General features: G+C 47.4%; 1 protein-coding gene across 4 annotated transcripts in view; it reads right to left on the bottom strand.

The window, feature by feature from the left end:
- The window catches only part of LOC111837797 (cadherin EGF LAG seven-pass G-type receptor 1-like), a 56,590-nt gene that overhangs the window by 15,276 nt on the left and 24,096 nt on the right, over nucleotides 1–17,218 (bottom strand). For 3 of the 4 annotated variants that reach the window (XM_072709948.1, XM_072709950.1, XM_072709947.1), the window contains exons 3-14: nucleotides 16,210–16,432; nucleotides 15,723–15,838; nucleotides 15,010–15,098; nucleotides 10,698–10,778; nucleotides 5,042–5,199; nucleotides 3,989–4,152; nucleotides 3,498–3,623; nucleotides 2,813–2,979; nucleotides 2,106–2,291; nucleotides 1,535–1,648; nucleotides 1,161–1,335; nucleotides 466–619 (exon numbers count right to left, since the gene is read on the bottom strand). In XM_072709948.1, coding sequence (XP_072566049.1) covers nucleotides 466–619; nucleotides 1,161–1,335; nucleotides 1,535–1,648; nucleotides 2,106–2,291; nucleotides 2,813–2,979; nucleotides 3,498–3,623; nucleotides 3,989–4,152; nucleotides 5,042–5,199; nucleotides 10,698–10,778; nucleotides 15,010–15,098; nucleotides 15,723–15,838; nucleotides 16,210–16,432 — 1,753 coding nt within the window. The remainder of the gene's footprint in view (nucleotides 1–465; nucleotides 620–1,160; nucleotides 1,336–1,534; nucleotides 1,649–2,105; nucleotides 2,292–2,812; nucleotides 2,980–3,497; nucleotides 3,624–3,988; nucleotides 4,153–5,041; nucleotides 5,200–10,697; nucleotides 10,779–15,009; nucleotides 15,099–15,722; nucleotides 15,839–16,209; nucleotides 16,433–17,218) is intronic. The other variant, XM_072709949.1, reaches the window with a different exon arrangement.

The following is a 17,218-nucleotide window of genomic DNA, read 5'->3' as shown; positions in this document are numbered from 1 at the left end:
AGCCGTCCCTGTGTTGGTCTGCACAGATGCTATATAAACATAAAATGCCTGTCGAGAGTCTATACAAACAAGATTAACTGCACCCATACTACATAAACAACACAGTCCATGCAAACACAGATGCCTGCTTGTAGACTATAAGAAACCACAAAACACAGGCATGACTGCACGGAAACTACAGAAATGTAAATCACATGGCAACAGACACTAATTATCAACATTTTGATTACTTGCATGTAATTTTTTGGGCTTTGTTGGGACAGCATTCACACAGGAGAGGCTACATTAGACTCGCTGGATTGACAAAGCTTAGAGAGAGGGCAGGTGTGCACAGGTTTCCTGGCACAGTTAACGGAATGGCAGCTGGGTGCCTTGGGGCAGCAGCGGCGCAGGCAGCGGGACGAGCGCGTGTGAGGCGGGATCGCGAGCGCGAGGCTCGTGCTGAGGGCGTCGCCGGCCTCATACTTCTTCTCGCAGTACTGGCCGTAGTAGCTGGGTCCACATTCGCAGGCGTAGCCGTGGGCGGAGCCGTGGGCGGAGCCGGGCCTGCGCACACAGCTGGAAACGTGCTCACAGGGGTTCAGCTGACAGGGGTCCATGCAGTCCATCCCGAAGTAGCCTGTCGGGTGGGGGTACGACAGGGGGGGCCCCAATGTAAACAGCTGCTGGACAATGACAATCACTGATGCTGCTCTGTATTTTGTGATTTGCTCCTCAATGCTAAAATTCCCTCGGCGTAGTGGGGGGGGGGGGGGGGGGGCAGTCCACAGTACACATCCAGGGGTGGGTAGTTCAGGTCCAGAGTAGAAGAACAGACTAACGTTTTAACATTAACATTAAGACACAGACAGACACACACAGGTGAGAGTGATGTCTGGGGTCTGAGCACAGGGTCAGCCTTTTATCCAACACCCCAGCAACATTTTATAGGGGGTTAAGGGCTTTCCTCAAGGGCCCAGCAAAGATGTAGCTACTCAGTTGCCCTGCTGAGGATGGCATTCAAACCGGGGACCTTCCAGTGACAGACACACAGGTCTAACCTCCCGCGCCACACACCAGCTGCCATCGCCCCAGTTTGGCTTTATTGTTGGGGGGGTAGGTCTATCGAGGTGCTTTGGAGCACCGGTCGGGAGTTAGATATGAAGTCTCGGTTCTTGCACCTGGATCACAGACGCAGGAGAAGGCGTTCCAGAGGTCGCTGCAGCGGCTGTGCTCGGGGCAGGTGTGGGAGGCGCAGGGGTCCGCGGGCAAGCAGCCGTCCTCCACTCCCATCGCCAGGCCTTCCTGCATGTTCACGTTGGCCGTGTTGGTGGCCGTCTCACCCATACGAACACCCTACAAGACAGTGCGGGTTTACGGCCTGCCCTCTGCAGGTGAGCACAGGTATGCTGCTTCAAAAGGGGAGGGGGAGAGGGGACCAATAGCGGGGAATTGCACATAACTACATGTGAGCGGCAGTGTGAGAAGCTGGTACCCCTTCCAGGAAATTTCCTTAATTTACCTGTAGGTGGCGCTGCTAACAGAAGCTCCTTACCTGCATGCAGCCATGGAAGCCGTCCCGGACGGTCCCGTTGTCCCCCAGAATTCCACCCACAAACAGGCTTTTCAGCCGCAGGCCTGGAAGCTCGCTCCCGATCTCCACGGCCCGCTGTGGGCGAGACCCCACACAGTTCCGGCCTCCTTGTCATAACCTCAGACACTGACACTAAACCTCTAAGCTAACCACAGCAGCTGATCATTTACTTTCTCTGTAAATTACTGAACTAACGGGCATATTTTGTTACTTTGTCAATTTCTTCTTCTTTAGTGAAAATAAAGCTCAGAATACTGTTCTATATCATGGAAACATTAGAATATTAAAATTCTGTATAACAGTGTTTCCCCACCCGGTCCTCAGCCACCCACAGACGGTCCACGTTTTTGCTCCCTCCCAGCTACCGGTAAACATGGACTGTCTGCCGGTTCTTGAGGACCAGGTTGGCAAACACTACTTTGTAATATCATCCAATGACTGTATTCCAAAGTTCTCCAAAGGTGTGCATGATATTAGGTGAAACATCCATCTCTCCAGTAAAACCAGCACCTCACATTCAATGTGTTTCTACCTGGAACATTCCGTAGTCCAGTGACACCATGGCCTTGTACTGAATGTCCTTCCCATCCTTGGTGCTCTTCAGCTCCACAAGGATGTGATGCCACTGGCCGTCATCCACCTGCACCCCTGGGAGCTCGAGGGCGGCCAGTTGGAGCTCCCCCAGGAACACCTCGAACAGGAGGTGCTGGGCACTGACCTGAGCAGAGAGAGGCCACTGGGTAGAACGCACCGTGATCTCTGAGGAGCAGCCCATCCCTGCCGCACTGGCTCCCCATCCCTGTCGCACTGACCACCCATCCCTGCCGCACTGGCTCCCCATCCCTGTCACACTGGCTCCCCATCCCTGCCGCACTGGCTCCCCATCCCTGTCGCACTGGCTCCCCAGCTCAGCCGCACTGGCTCCCCATCCCTGCCGCACTGGCTCCCCATCCCTGCCGCACTGGCTCCCCATCCTTGTCGCACTGGCCACCCATCCCTGTCGCACTGGCTCCCCATCCCTGTTGCACTGGCTCCCCAGCTCAGCCGCACTGGCTCCCCATCCCTGCCGCACTGGCTCCCCATCCCTGTCACACTGGCTCCCCATCCCTGCCGCACTGGCTCCCCATCCCTGTTGCACTGGCTCCCCAGCTCAGCCGCACTGGCTCCCCATCCCTGCCGCACTGGCTCCCCATCCGTGCCCTGTCACACGGCACCACCGCACCGGTGACTCTCACTCACCAGAAGATTGACTCTGGAAGAGGCTCCGGCATTAGCCTGCATCAGCATCCCGTGGCTCTGCCGGGTCCGGAACATCAGGCCCATGTACCAGGGGACTGTGATGGTGATGTCCGGGTCGAACCACGACACCAGGGCATGTCCGTCGAAGTGCCGGGGGGACGGCATGGCTGGGGGCAGGATGAGCAGGAAGATGAAAGCCATACCAATGTCACGTCAGACCCAATAATCGAATTGTCACAGGTCACATGACAAAGTCGCTTGGACGGACACCCATTACTCCTGTGCTGCAACATTGTGCCAAAAGCTGTGGGCATGATCTCCATCCTCTGCATCAGCTTAGGCAATAAGCCTCATTTAGAGTTTTGCTGGACCAGGAGCATTAAGCTGCTGCTGCTCATGCTGGCCATGGAGGTACGACCTTCACGGGGAATCCAGTAGCTCTTCCTCTGCACCCTAAGCCATACTAGCACAGTCACCTTAGGTTCCAGTATAAATGCTTAAGACTGACCTTTTTGTTTGAATTATTGGAAGAAATTTTAGTCAAGGGAATAACACAACATGGGTATCTAGATACGGTGGATGTTGTGAGCATGGGGTGGGTTTTGTAGGTGATGTATCCAGTGGAGTAGTCAAAATTCCCCAAAATACCAAAAGAGCGCCCTCTGCTGGCCGGAGTATGCCTCACCTTGCTCACAGTTCTTGCCTCCGTAGCCCAGTGGGCAGTTACAGTAATATGTGTTCCACCTGTTCACGCATGTGCCCCCGTTCTGGCACACAGATGTGCTGCAGAAGTCCCTCTTCGCGGCACAGCCTAAAGCGGGATTGGGTGATGTCAGGCACTTCCTGACAAACAGGCGGTCACCGTGACAACAGCTTTCAGAAGCGGCTTTGATGAGCAGTGCCGTCAGAAGGGTGCTCATTTGTAAAAGGGAGACTCTGCATCTTAAGGGCTCCTTTAAACTGTTTAAATGGATAAATAGGACAAAATATTCTGACCAAATAAATTACATAAATACTAAAATAAGAATATTTGTACATGCAACATTTAAAGTGAATTGTACTGACAGTGCAAATATTACCTGTAAGGTAAAAGTTCAAATCAATTATTACAGGATCTACTGAGTTCTAGTGAAACGCGAAAGGGCCGATGTAAGACCGGGTCGGGCCGGGCTGGACCTGCGGTGGTTCCGTTGTTGGCTATGAAGCTGGTCATGTCCATAGGCTTGCTATCGATCGTCAGGTTCCTCATGCAGCCCACGAAGTCCAGGTTCCGCACGGGGAAGTCCTCGGGCAGGTTTGGCACGCCACCCAGGAGAAGCGGCCCAGTCAGATCCAGGGACCTGGGATGACGGAACCGTCTGTCACCTGCCCAGCGATGGCCTTCGTACAGGGCTTAGACCTTATTGCTGTGGCCAACCAGGTAAAACGTCACTGCATCAGAAGTCTAATTTCAGATGCCATAGCAATGGTCAGTCTTATAAAATAATCACCTTTTTCTGAAATCATATGACTTAACAATATCCCAACACATCATGGCCCAGGCTGGAACAGCGAAACTGTTGCTGCAGTTTAAAAAAGGTCACCTGACTGCCTTTTTGGGGCTACAAAGAAATTCAGTTCCAGGAACTAAAAAAAACAGGTTCTTGCTTTTAAGGTTTGAGGGCCCTGTTTTTTTCATACTGAAGACTGATTCTAGGCTTTTTTAAGGTGGGGGGCATAAGTGGGGCCATAATTCATATAGAGGGGCTGACCTTATCATTAGCCAAGTGACAGGGTAAGAGGCACTCTGGGGCCAATCAGCTTTCAGCTGTGGCCCTGCCCTGTATATGTCCCTATTGGTATCCATGGTGATTTGAGTTCTTTTTCCAAAGCTTATATGTTCGATTGTTCTGCCTATGGGTCAGTGTTCCTGCTCGCAGACAGTGATATCAGAAGAATGAACTTTGGAAACATGACACTCAGACAGTAATTCCAGTTTATGGCCTTTAAGGAGGGCGATAAACAAGGATCTTGTCTGGGGAGATGGGCAGAGAGAACGGTGGGTTTAATATCGGGTAGTAATCATCTATAATTTAGCAGAACCCACCAGAAACGTTTCCCTTCATCTACCGACACAATACAAGAACAAAAACGCCATTGACCAGGGCGTAGCATCCAGGTCACATGACCTCGGCAGTGTGGTGTGGTTTGGACGGCGTGAAGGGTAGCAAACAGCGGATGCCAGCTCACTTCTTTGGTCCTGTCTGGGTCCCCTGGGCGGCGCAGGAGTAATTCCCTAGCTGGCTGCCGAAACGCACTGCCATGGCGATGTCACAGTCATCCACGGCGACCACCGCCACCTTCTCTCCCGAGGGTCCGTGAGGGACTCCCAGGCGTCCGATGTTGGGCTGGGATGTAATGGAAATCTGATCATGATGTGACTGCAGTCTGAGGCGTTCACCCACAATGTGACCACGACATGACCACAATTAGGCCACAAAATGACCACAATGTGACCACGGAAAGACCACAATTGACATGACCACAATGTGACCACAACATGACCACAATTGACATGACCACAATGTGACCACGACATGACCACAATGTGACTACGACATGACCACAATGTGACCACGACATGACCACAATTAACATGACCACAACGTGACCACGATGTCACCATGACATGAAACATGCACACATGACATGAAGCATAAATGAGCATCAAAGCCATCCTGTCACCACTGTGTCAACTTCAATTGCAGAAGATCAGAGCAGAATGCAGACACAAGAAACTAGCTGGCTTGAAGTATCCATTCTATCCTACAATAGCCCATAACTACATGAATATTTAAGGCTTGGCCTTTACAAAACTATGCAGGGAAAACAGCTTCACCTGAGTGGGTCATAGAGAGGCAAGTCTAGTAATGTGCTGTTAAGTGTCTAAACCAATAGCTTGTGTGAAATATAGATCAATCTTGCTGCTTCAGAAGGGACCTTCTTATGAGGTCTTTGTTCAAGGTGAATTACCACCTCCCAGAAGAGTTTTTAAAAAAATCATAGATGGAGTATTTCAAAGTAACATGAGCTTGTCGGGTCTTTCAGGAAGGTTTCCTTGCGGTGTCGTTTACAAAAGCCTACAAGTGAAGATAAGGAGGACACCTCTCACCCACAAGAACAATGAGGGATACAACAGATCACCAGGCTGGTGTAGCCAGCCTTCAGGACGTCCTTTGTTAGCAGAAACACCGGCCTTTTCACGCCTGACCTCAAACATGCCCCAGGGCAGCTGTTAACATTCACTGAGCGGCTGATGTTTAGCCAATTGGGTGGGACTTCCTGTTAATCTTTATCACACGGGAAACACCCAAACACGTGCCTAATTGGACAGTAAAGCGGGTCGGCCGGGTTCAGTTCTGTCAGCCTTAAGGGCAGATGGATTGCGGCTTTGGGTCATGTCACAGCAGCACCACACGCCCAGCCCAACGCTGCCCCTGTTTTCTTCTTGTTCTGGGTGTGAACACGTTCAGTCAGTTTCCTGTGGGAGTGTGACGGTGCAGGATGATGACTGACGAAGCCCGGGACTTTCCTGTAGGCCATATTACAGGGGCTGCCAGAAGTCATTATAGGTACTTAGAGTCACTGAATAAAAATGTTAAACTGTCCCAGTAATCTCACTGCTGTCAGCAGGGAAAGGGAGAGAGTTGGCATGTAACAAGCTGTGGGACGACACATTCAGTTTTAACATGAACTGCTACAAGTATTTTTTTACTCATCAGATGCTTGTATCCAAAGCGGAAGCAGGGTCAGACCGTGCCATTAGCAAATAAGGGCCTTGCTCAAGCGAGTGAAATCACTGTACCAACTCTGGGATTTGAACCGACCACCTTCGAATCACGGTCTTTGGGGTTTCCTTGTGTTAGTCTTCTGCAAGTGGCTCCTTTTAAATTAAGCATCAAATTGAAACTTGCGGTGCTTAAACATTACAGGCCAGGGTTACACCCCTCCCCAACATATAAATGGGGAGGACTGGGCAGCTCGTGACCTTTCTGACAATCAGGGACGCTGCTTGTAGACCTCACTGGGACCACCCCATGCGAGCGGCCTTCACTGCTAACGCCAGCAGCCTGAGGCTCGGGGGATCAGTCACGCTGACAGACAGACACAAAACAAGCGAACAAAACACTCATTGCGTGACAATCAGATATCAGCTCATCCAAGACAATGAGAAACTTCCAGAAACCACATGAACACACACAGTAAATTATATTGAAAAAACTGAGATCACTGAAGATAAAACTGCCTTAGAAAAATCAGAGCTAATAAATCACTGACAGAAAGCTCTGGTACTGCTGAGCAACTAAAGTGAGAGTGACTTGTGGATTTAAAGAGCACTATCGAGCGCACAACAGTTGTGGAGAATGTTGCAGCCACTCTCAGAGGCTCTGCACTAGGGGGCACTGTGTGGATGAGTGGACTAACACTCTGTGCCGTTAACCCCAAGCTCCAGGGGTGTGTGTGTGTGTGACTGTGTGACTGTGTGTGTGTGTGTGTGTGACTGTGTGTGTGTGTGCATGTCTCAAAAACGGTTGGGTAGGTGAAGAGGGAGTTCTGCGAGGGGATCAATAAAGGGTAACAATTTACATTCAGTGTACCTTCATAATGCATTCATAATGCATTCATAATGCATTCCTAGAACATTAATAAGCAGCATGTAACTATGAATCAGCACATCAGGACTGTATTCATAACACTTTCAATGAACAAGACATGGCAATTGTAATATACAAGTAATAACAAACATTATAAGTCTACAATCATATAATGCTTGTTATTAATGTATATTGAAGTTATCAGGGTATTTTAGGATGTTACGGTATACTTACATGCTGCTTCTAAATGTTATATGTATTATGAAGGTGCATAGAGTGTTCTATGAATGCATTATGTATGCTTTATGAAGGTTCCTGTAATGTAAATTGTTTCCCTGTAAAGTGTTTCAATTCTATTATGGACTTGAATTCTCCCTGCTTTCATCCCAACAAAAGCTCAGGAATGTGGGATTCATTACCAAGCCGAATTTGTCAAATCTTTCTATAAAAACCAGATGGATGACTCTAATAATAACTGAGGAAGTCTCTCTTTTTATAGAATCAGGTCCACTAGATGACAGGATTGGCTAGATAACCTTAAATTCACCAGGGCTTATTTGCTTCCCCCTGTGAAATCCAGACAATGCAAACACACAATATAAAAATTATGTTTAATGAGGTATGTGGATCTGGTCTTTAACTATTTATTCCAAATGGCTTCAGCATCATTAGGCTTTAAGGCTCTGGAATGCCGTCCAATGTGCTTAATGTGACCCGTCCAGCTGGATTCTCCTAAGTGCCACTCCGGAACCTTCCAGGGGCTGATAAAGGCGGCTGAGGTCTGAAATCCAACATTGAACTGAAATTAACATAAAAGGAGAGAAGTTTGCTGGAAAACAGACCTATCTGATAGTTTGTTTATGAGGTATTGAACCAAACATTGTAATTTTTCATGAATGGTTTTATAAATGTTGCCTTTCAAATGCAAAACACTGTATCTGCATTATTTATAAAAACTGAGTTATGCCCAAAACCAGGTCTCTTTGGCTCTGTTTTGTGACAAAACATTGTATTTCAACTACACTGGAGGAAAAGAGTGTGGAAACTCACAGTAACTACAAAATCCACACTAAAGGAAGAGAAAATACCCCACTTCTCAATTTCAATGACAGCATCGTTACTGTGTTTAGTCTCTGTAAGGCTGAATGGTTTGCAAATGAGGCATCTGTCAAAATGTATTAATCCACAAAACACCAGAACTCTCGCCTCCTCACTGGAGGAGAAAAACATTCTTATTTTAGAAGAAGCTACTGCTGGAAATTCAGATGGAGTTGACCATCCACGATTACTCAGAAGAAGGAAATCTCAGACGGTTAGCCAGGACTTTATTAGATACTGAGCACCTCATGTTAACACAGACGCTGCTTCTAACACTGTTAAGCTGGTATGACTACAGTAATTACTAGCTGATGGCAAACCAATGAGAAAATGTGTTAAAAGAATTTTGTGTTGGTCTATAAACTGCAGTGCTGCTGTTGTAGATCCACCAGAAGAGAAGATCTCTGCCTTTCCCCCCAACCACCGTTTAATTTAATGGTTCACTTGTATCTGGAGCCACTGCATCCTCCGAGCAGTGCTGGGGGTGGGGGTTAGGGTTAGGGTTAGGGTGCTCACTACCAAACGAACAGACTACAGCCACTGCTGAATCCTACTCTCAGCAAAGACTATTTATGCAAAAAGCCCAGTCTTGATGTTAATCAGGACTGATCTTAATGATAAACAGTTCACTGCCAGGGACAGATGAAATGTCTAGATAAAAATGAGATGTCAGCAAAAATGACTTGCAGCTACTGATAGAAATGTCTGTCAAATGCCAGGATAGAAGATGAAGCAGCGTGGTTCGTGTGGTAAGAGGAGCTTAAGGATGGGCCTGGCTTTTAACCAAGCCAGCGTAAGTACTGCCTGAGTCCAAATTATGAGTGGTGTCAAGTGTGGTGTGTCTTCTAAAGGTTACATAGAGGCAAGTCAGCGCAGAGCAGGGAAAATTACGAGATTAATCAGGTATTAGGCGATTAAGAAGAGCACCTCTGGGCTAAAATTATGGGAAATGAACCCAGTTTAATTAACAAACACCATGCAGCTCTCCGCGTTGTTTACAAAGGCTTACAAGCGAGGTTATGAAGTGTAAATGCCAGGTTTTATGGCTACAATAGAAAAGGTGAAATACCTGTAGGGTTAGAGGTAATGCATGGGGAGCGATGCGAGGTCTGGGATACGAGCTGAGGCCTAGTGCCCAGGTAAACGCTACAATGCCCAGGAGGCACCCAGACAGTGCCAGTGACGTTGACGGGCGAGTCCAGCAGCCAGTGCTGATGTGTCTCTCGCCCTTACATCTCACTTATTTAGCAGATGCTTTTATTCAAAGCAGCATACAGCTGAATAGCAGGGCCAGCAGTCCCTGGAGCAACTGAAGTTGGGTCTTACTCAGGGACCCAATGGTGAAGCAAATCACCACAGGATCTGAACCGACGACCTTCCGGTCACAAGTACAGCGTCCAGACCTGCTGAGTGACACACGCTTTCAAGTCCCTAAAATACAGAAGAGTAAGAGGTGCCCCCCAACCCCCGTAAAGCAGATCCAGGACCGTGGGAGAGGGAGGAACCAGCAAAATATGATAATTCTAGGTGGGTTTTATGCAACCTGCTGCTGCCCATAACCACAGGGAAGTCGATACCCTTCTTATGGTTCAGCTTGAGTAGCTGGAGTAACATTCCATGGAAATCTCTCTCTGCAGTACTTTAATTATAAAGACTCAACACACTGCAGCTCAAAATTAGTCAAAATCATTTTAAAATGATTTTTTTTTTTTATATCCCAGGGAAACTCGATCTCCCCTTTGGCTGTGTCTCCCTTCACTTTCACGACCATAACACTGAATTCTGCTAACAAGTCGTGACAAAGTCTGAGTCTAATTAATGCCAGTCATCAATCAATATCTGTCACCTGATACCATAAAGCCTGCAACGTCATCGTTACTGAAAAATTACTGAGCACTACGCAGTGCATGCTGGTCCTGACAGCAGCACTTCACTGTAGATTTAGCTAATAATTCCCTTTATTTATATGCAAAAATTCATACGTGTGCACTGACTAGCCTGTATCTGTGTACGGGTCAAGAGCCAAGCTGGGCTGGGCCGGGTCAACGAGGCCTTAACGGTCCAGATGTGAAAGAGGGGACCCCAAACCAAGAAGGTTCTGGAGATCAGAACCAGAGGCAACACCACCGGAGAGCCAGGCTGGCCCACATTACCTCCTTATGTTTCAGCTCCAGCCAGGCTGTATAAAGGGAGACCCCTAACGCCCCAGTGGAGTCCGGGAAGTGCAGGCTGTCCTGGGGGGGTTACAGAGAGAAAGCCTGCGTTAGAAACCCCATTCCGGGCCGACGTGCGGGGGAGCCGGACCATCCGGAAGCAGCCCTCTGCACTTCACAGTCTAAACTGGGAGAGGTTCCCCTCGTACCGGGGTGGAGCCACAACAGTCTGCACATGCGTGGGAATGAGGGTGAATGAAAGCAACATGGATACTGTCCACAAGATCTCCCTAAAATCACGTTAAATAAATACCATAAAACAAGCCTCTCAAATCAGTCTGCCTTCAGGTTATTTATATCCTTTTGCAGCAGAAAAATTATAATGATGTCAAAATAAACAGCACTATGAGGTCTGCAGCTGTACGGAAAACGAAGGCACCTCCAATGGCCACAGGCTAAAGCATACAGAGATAAAGCAAACTGGAAACGGTGGGACCGCTGCCAGTGACAGAACAGTTACAGTAAGTGATACACCTGTACTGATAATCCTTTAGTGTGAGGGTCCGGGATGGATCTGTTTAAGTGCCCTGACCTCTCTCTGGAGGTGACAGTCTGAGGAAGAGGAAGGTTCATCAATACCTCAGAGATGGCAGGCAAGCGTGAGCTTGTGGGCGGCAACATCACTGAGGTCACGCCCCCTCTTCCGTGAGGCATAGGCACGTCGACTATTCAGCAAGGTGCATATGTTTAGCCCTAAAACGCCGTCACTCTTATTCAGTGTAACTTTAATGTCTACCCTCTTATTACAGATAGATATTTCACAGCTACAGTACCTCTGAAAAGCTGCTCTATGGAGATGCTGGGACAACCTGCAGGTCTATTTCCAAAGCCAATACTCTTCACACCACCCATGTTCTTATTGATTATATTATATAAATATAACTTCTTTCTGGGGCCCCATGCCACCATATTGGATAAATCCCATGGAAGACGGATGGATGACAGAGTAGATGCTTTCATGGGGCATATATAAAACTGTATTGCCGATCAGACTGTATTCTACAGAACCACTTGACCATTGATCGTCTGCTGCTAGCCAGTCTCTAGGTACGAATACAGTAAGTACCAGTCTCTAGGTACGAATACAGTAAGTACCAGTCTCTAGGTACGAATACAGTAAGTACCAGTCTCTAGGTACGAATACAGTAAGTACCAGTCTCTAGGTACAAATACAGTAAGTACCAGTCTCTAGGTACGAATACAGTAAGTACCAGTCTCTAGGTACGAATACAGTAAGTACCAGTCTCTAGGTACAAATACAGTAAGTACCAGTCTCTAGGTACGAATACAGTAAGTACCAGTCTCTAGGTACGAATACAGTAAGTACCAGTCTCTAGGTACGAATACAGTAAGTACCAGTCTCTAGGTACGAATACAGTAAGTACCAGTCTCTAGGTACGAATACAGTAAGTACCAGTCTCTAGGTACGAATACAGTAAGTACCAGTCTCTAGGTACGAATACAGTAAGTACCAGTCTCTAGGTACAAATACTCATTAGCAGGCAAAACTGTAAACACACTTGGTGTCCATGGAGGATTTAAAATTGTGTCACTTCTTTGCTTGATAAAGACTCATGGGCAGATTGCTTGTTATTGTAAAATGCACACTTTACAATAACAAAAATAATTTACAATATGCTTCCATCAGCTACTCCGCTTGGACCAGTAATAAATAATAATAATAATAATAATAATAATAATTGTTATGGTAACAGATCCAGTATCTATGCCATTCCAGAAAGTGAAGCAATTGTCGAGTGCAAAATTCTGCAAAAAAAATCGCTATCTATAAATGTAACATTAACAGAATCTTCTTAAAATAAAAAAGGGTTTCACAATCCACGCTAGCAGTCAAAAAGCTGTATTACTCCATGTTTCTATAATCCTTCCTTCCATCCAACTTCTACCATCCAAAACCATAAATGTGTCTTACAGACGAGGTTATACCTAAACTATCAACACAGGGGTCTTGGTTTATGACAGAAACAGATATAACTGCACACAAATATGGAATTATTAAGTGCATAATACATGCCATGTGAAATAAAAATATTATCTATGGCTCTAACAATAATAAGAACAACCCAACAGGAAACGATAGAATTCTTCCTACGGAAAAGCACATGAGTATGAATCACAGCATGTCTGGGTCTGAAACAGTGGCATGTAGGTCATGTGACATGTGGGACCTGCCCTGTGGTCTGGCTCAGTGTCCATCACTGGCAAAGAAGCATAGATATACACAGAGAGACAGAGAGACATGACACACCTCATTACCCAGGAAGAGTGGCGCTCCCAGGGTCTGGCTGCACTTATCTATCCTTTCTATTGATCCCCGCATCTAGTGTCTAATTGAGAAGCGTGACGAATGAAGAGCTCATTTTAGTCAGGCTGAGACAGCGAGGAGCCGGAAATGTCTTTTGCTTTCATCGCCACGGAGATTTCATTACCTCAACAAGCCTGCTACTGTGTTGTAACACAGCTAATCAACAGAATGCAAGTACTGGAACATGAAACAACCGCTAAAACTCGGCCTGAACTACACTTATATATTTCTAATATTCCGTTGTGGCAAATAACTGTTATGGTAAAAACAAAAACTGATCGGCTGTCAAAGGCTAAACTTACACAGTAAAATGTTTCGGGATTTGAACATAAACTTTACTTCACTTGTCGACAAAATAAGAAAAATGCTAATTTAAAATGTTTCACTGTAATCACCTTGACTTCCTCAAGCTGGAGTGAAAGCCTGCTTAGTAAGTCACAGTGATACAGTGGGTGATCTGCCCTCCCTCCCCCGTCCTCCTGGGTCATTAAGAGAAGATCCCCCCCCACTCACCAAACTGAAAACCAACCCACGGGTCAAACAGGGGCCTGCTCCCCACATCCCCCAACATTCTCAGAGCCCACCCCCCCAAATCAGCAGCTTGAACAGTCTGCAGGACTCTTGATTTATTAATCTTAAATCTAATTTCTAAGACCTGGTCTTAGTGGGTCAGGAGGGGCAGTAAACACCCTAACAGACCATGAAAAATAGCAATTTTTCACTTTAGACTATGACTACAATGCGTGCTGAGCTGTGACTACAAATAATTTTTCCCGCTATAGATGCGTCCATCCATTTTTTTTTTATCCACCATGTTCTCCTTTGCTGTGATTTCAGTGTCACTGGCTGGCCCTAGATCAGTCAGACCACCTTACAGGATCATGAGGCGAGGGGATTTCTCCAATCACATTTAAGCAGGAAGTCAGAAGCCTGCCCTTGTCTCAGCTGTTAGAGGAAACACAGGCGCATGCCGATTGCGGTTCACCATGCATGACTGCCCCCGTGCTCACACCCACACCCGCCTGCGTTCATCTTAGTCTGTTCGGGGTTTAATTTCTCCCAGTGGTCCAAATGGGGACACTAGTGCTTTCACAAAGGACAGAAGGTGAAACTGCAGAGTCTCCTGTCGTCCCCCCGGGGGGAAAAGGACCTCATAAGTGGATTTGGAACAGCTGAGCCACGAGAAAATGCTGAGGTCAGCTTACAGAAAAAGGGACCGTAAAGACTCACTATGGTCCCTTTGCTTTCCAGTAACCAATGGTGGTACCAGTGATAAGAAGGTGCTGGTACTGTGGGGGGGGGGGGGGGGGGGGGCAGATAACTTGGAATGGGCGCTTTAACCTTCCCCTTTGGTGGATTTTGGGGACCGGGGTGTGGCAGGGGGCTTCCGGAATGTTCATTACTGGCTGAGTATCTGGTGAGCAGCTAATTTCTCAAACACGTAACTTTAACTTTAACCTACATATGCCCATTGAATCGATCGTGATCAACAGTCACAAAGACATTTTTCGATGGTTATGATACAACTTACATTCCCCCCTGCCAAGTATTCCCCCCCAGTCAGTGAAAAGTACCATCGAGATTTGGTAGCTCACCAGAATATTTTCACGCGTTCAGACTCTCACGCAAGAAATCATACGGCAAATCTATATTATTCCTTAAAATTAGTTACGTGAAAAGCGTTACGGTAGTTTCCAAACCCTACAGACTATTTACAAGGTAACAGAACTCCAACGTACATGTAAATGCGTGTGCATGTGTGTGCAGACTCGTCTCAAATTGAAAATTTCACTCCAGCCAGTTGACCAAAGTTGGCAGCTGTGCTTTTCCCAGAGGTGCAGGAGCACTGACATCTGCGGCTTCGCGGTCCATGACTGTGACAGACCACGGCGGCCTGTTTAAGGCTAACCCGGAGCTCTCGCTTACCTTGTTGTAGTAGTGCAGCTGGATGGAATGCCACTGTCCGTCGCTGACACCACCCGCTATGAATGGCGTCACAACTGTCTTAGCCTCTCCTGGAAAGTAGAGAAACAGAGACTGAAACCGGATGGGAAACGAGTGGAGTGGAATGAAGCCTCAGATCTTCCCCTAAACACACCTTCAGGGAAAGTCAGGGAAAGACAGACAACAAATGAACAAGGCCCACAGAGATATACACTGTGGCTTGGTGGTTCATGGCCAACGGTGACCGTCTTTGAGGATAACAAGCTGATGAATGGGGCTAAAATCAGAGCCAAGCTCACTAACCTGCTCAGCTGCTCAGATTTCATCACACAGCACTAATAAGAGAGACATTGTTGGAGATAACGGATAAAAATTTGCAGCGGATTTAGGGAATATTTACCGAAGGCAGGAGCCCAACAGGTCTAAACTCCCTGTCATTCTGAGCAAACAGTAGTACAGCAAGGCAACCATGTTTGCCACACACTCTCATCAAGTGCCTTAGGGCGACCTTGTTGTGAAAGGCGCTATATAAAAAATAAATTGACATTGAAATAATTTACATATGTCCAATAGGTCAATCCCAGTTTGCCCCCCAAATGGGGTAACATGCAGCAAACACGTATGTAAGGAGTCATCACGACCCACAGAGTCTCTCCTGTCTCTCGTCTGCTCTGGTGACCCCCACAGGACCTCACCTGCAGAGAAGGTCAGCTGCACCTGCTCTTCCACGATCTCCAGGGCGATGAAGTCGTGCTTCTCGTTAAATCTCCCGTTATAGAGCAGCAGGCCGTTCCTCTCGCGCGTGGCAAACCTGCGAGCATGCACGCATGGTGTCACATCAGTCACAATGTGGGGGTGTCTTCCTGGAAAGGATGCTAGCCAGACAGGAGCTGACTTTCAAGGGGGAGGGGGGTAACACTTTAAAAGTATGAGAAAGCCGTTGAAAAGAAAAAATCAGTGATATGAATTATGTGAGTTATAAAAAACCTACAATGTTCCAGAATGCTTTGAAGCTACTTTGCACATTCAAATGGGGAGAAACGTTAAAGATCAGCATGATTGTGCTACAGAAGTATGACAGGGTGACTGGGTGGTCACATGACAAATAAGGGCTGTCACATGACAGATAAGGGTGGTCACATGACAGATACCAGGTACAGGGGGACAAAGCGGGGACCTCACATAAAGGACACGGTGAAGTGGAACCTCTGCTTCAGGCCCCGGAAGGTGACGAAGGACTGTCCCGGGAAGCTGCGGGTGGTCATCTCACAGTACGGCCTCTCGTACTCCCCCGGGGGGCACTGGCACATGAACCCCCCCACCAGCAGGTCGACACACCTGCCGCCGTTCTTGCACACACCGGGCACACAGCGGCCAGAGCGGGCGTCCACCTCGCAATGCTCGCCTGGGGGGGGGGGGGGGATGTCACATGACTTTGCATTTTTCCAACACGGCAGAGTCTGACCACATTCCTGTTAACACATCTTATCAACCATAATATCACCAATTAACTATGGAGCAAAGGATCAACAAACAAATCAAAAAGGACAAATCAAAAACCCAGTTGTACTGCACCATCTTTGAACAGACTCAGATTCAGCCCTTTTGTGTATGATATCACTGTGAAGCTAACAGTGACCATCTCTCAGGGCATAAGCCTAATCCTGGTTCTGTTAACTCTATCTTACATTTACCCTGACATCTCACTGAAATTTCACTAAAAAGTATGCCAGTAATTGTTTAACTAGGTCCCTTGGTTATGAATGCATATTTCAAGGCTGATTATAATGAGTTCCCAGATTTTTGGAAATCTTTTGGGAAGGTTCCACAGGTTGTTGAGGTCTAGCGAAGTCATTCTTTGACTTTGATCGACAGGATGACCGAGTGTGAACTGCGTGCGAACATCAACACCAGCGACACACTGACCAAACCTGTTTCCACATTCTCCGACGACGGCAGACACATATCGGTTCCTCATTCACCAGTGAATTCTGAAGATGCACTGGCAGGGTAGTGAAGGCTAATGGGATGCAGGACATCAGCGGGCTGGTACTGACCACAGTGCTGGCGAGATAATGGCCTTTGTGGAAAAACATTTCATCGAGTCTCCAAGTAATGACTCCAAGCTAATGGGCAGCTTTGTAGGCGCAGATGGAGAGTCCTGACGGGCTCACGGTCCATCTGCGCCCCG

This window comes from Paramormyrops kingsleyae, chromosome 3 (genome assembly GCF_048594095.1).
Source record: "Paramormyrops kingsleyae isolate MSU_618 chromosome 3, PKINGS_0.4, whole genome shotgun sequence".
Taxonomy (NCBI): Eukaryota; Metazoa; Chordata; class Actinopteri; order Osteoglossiformes; family Mormyridae; genus Paramormyrops; species Paramormyrops kingsleyae.
Note: the sequence above shows the minus strand (reverse complement) of the source record. Positions and strands in the feature narration are given on the sequence as shown.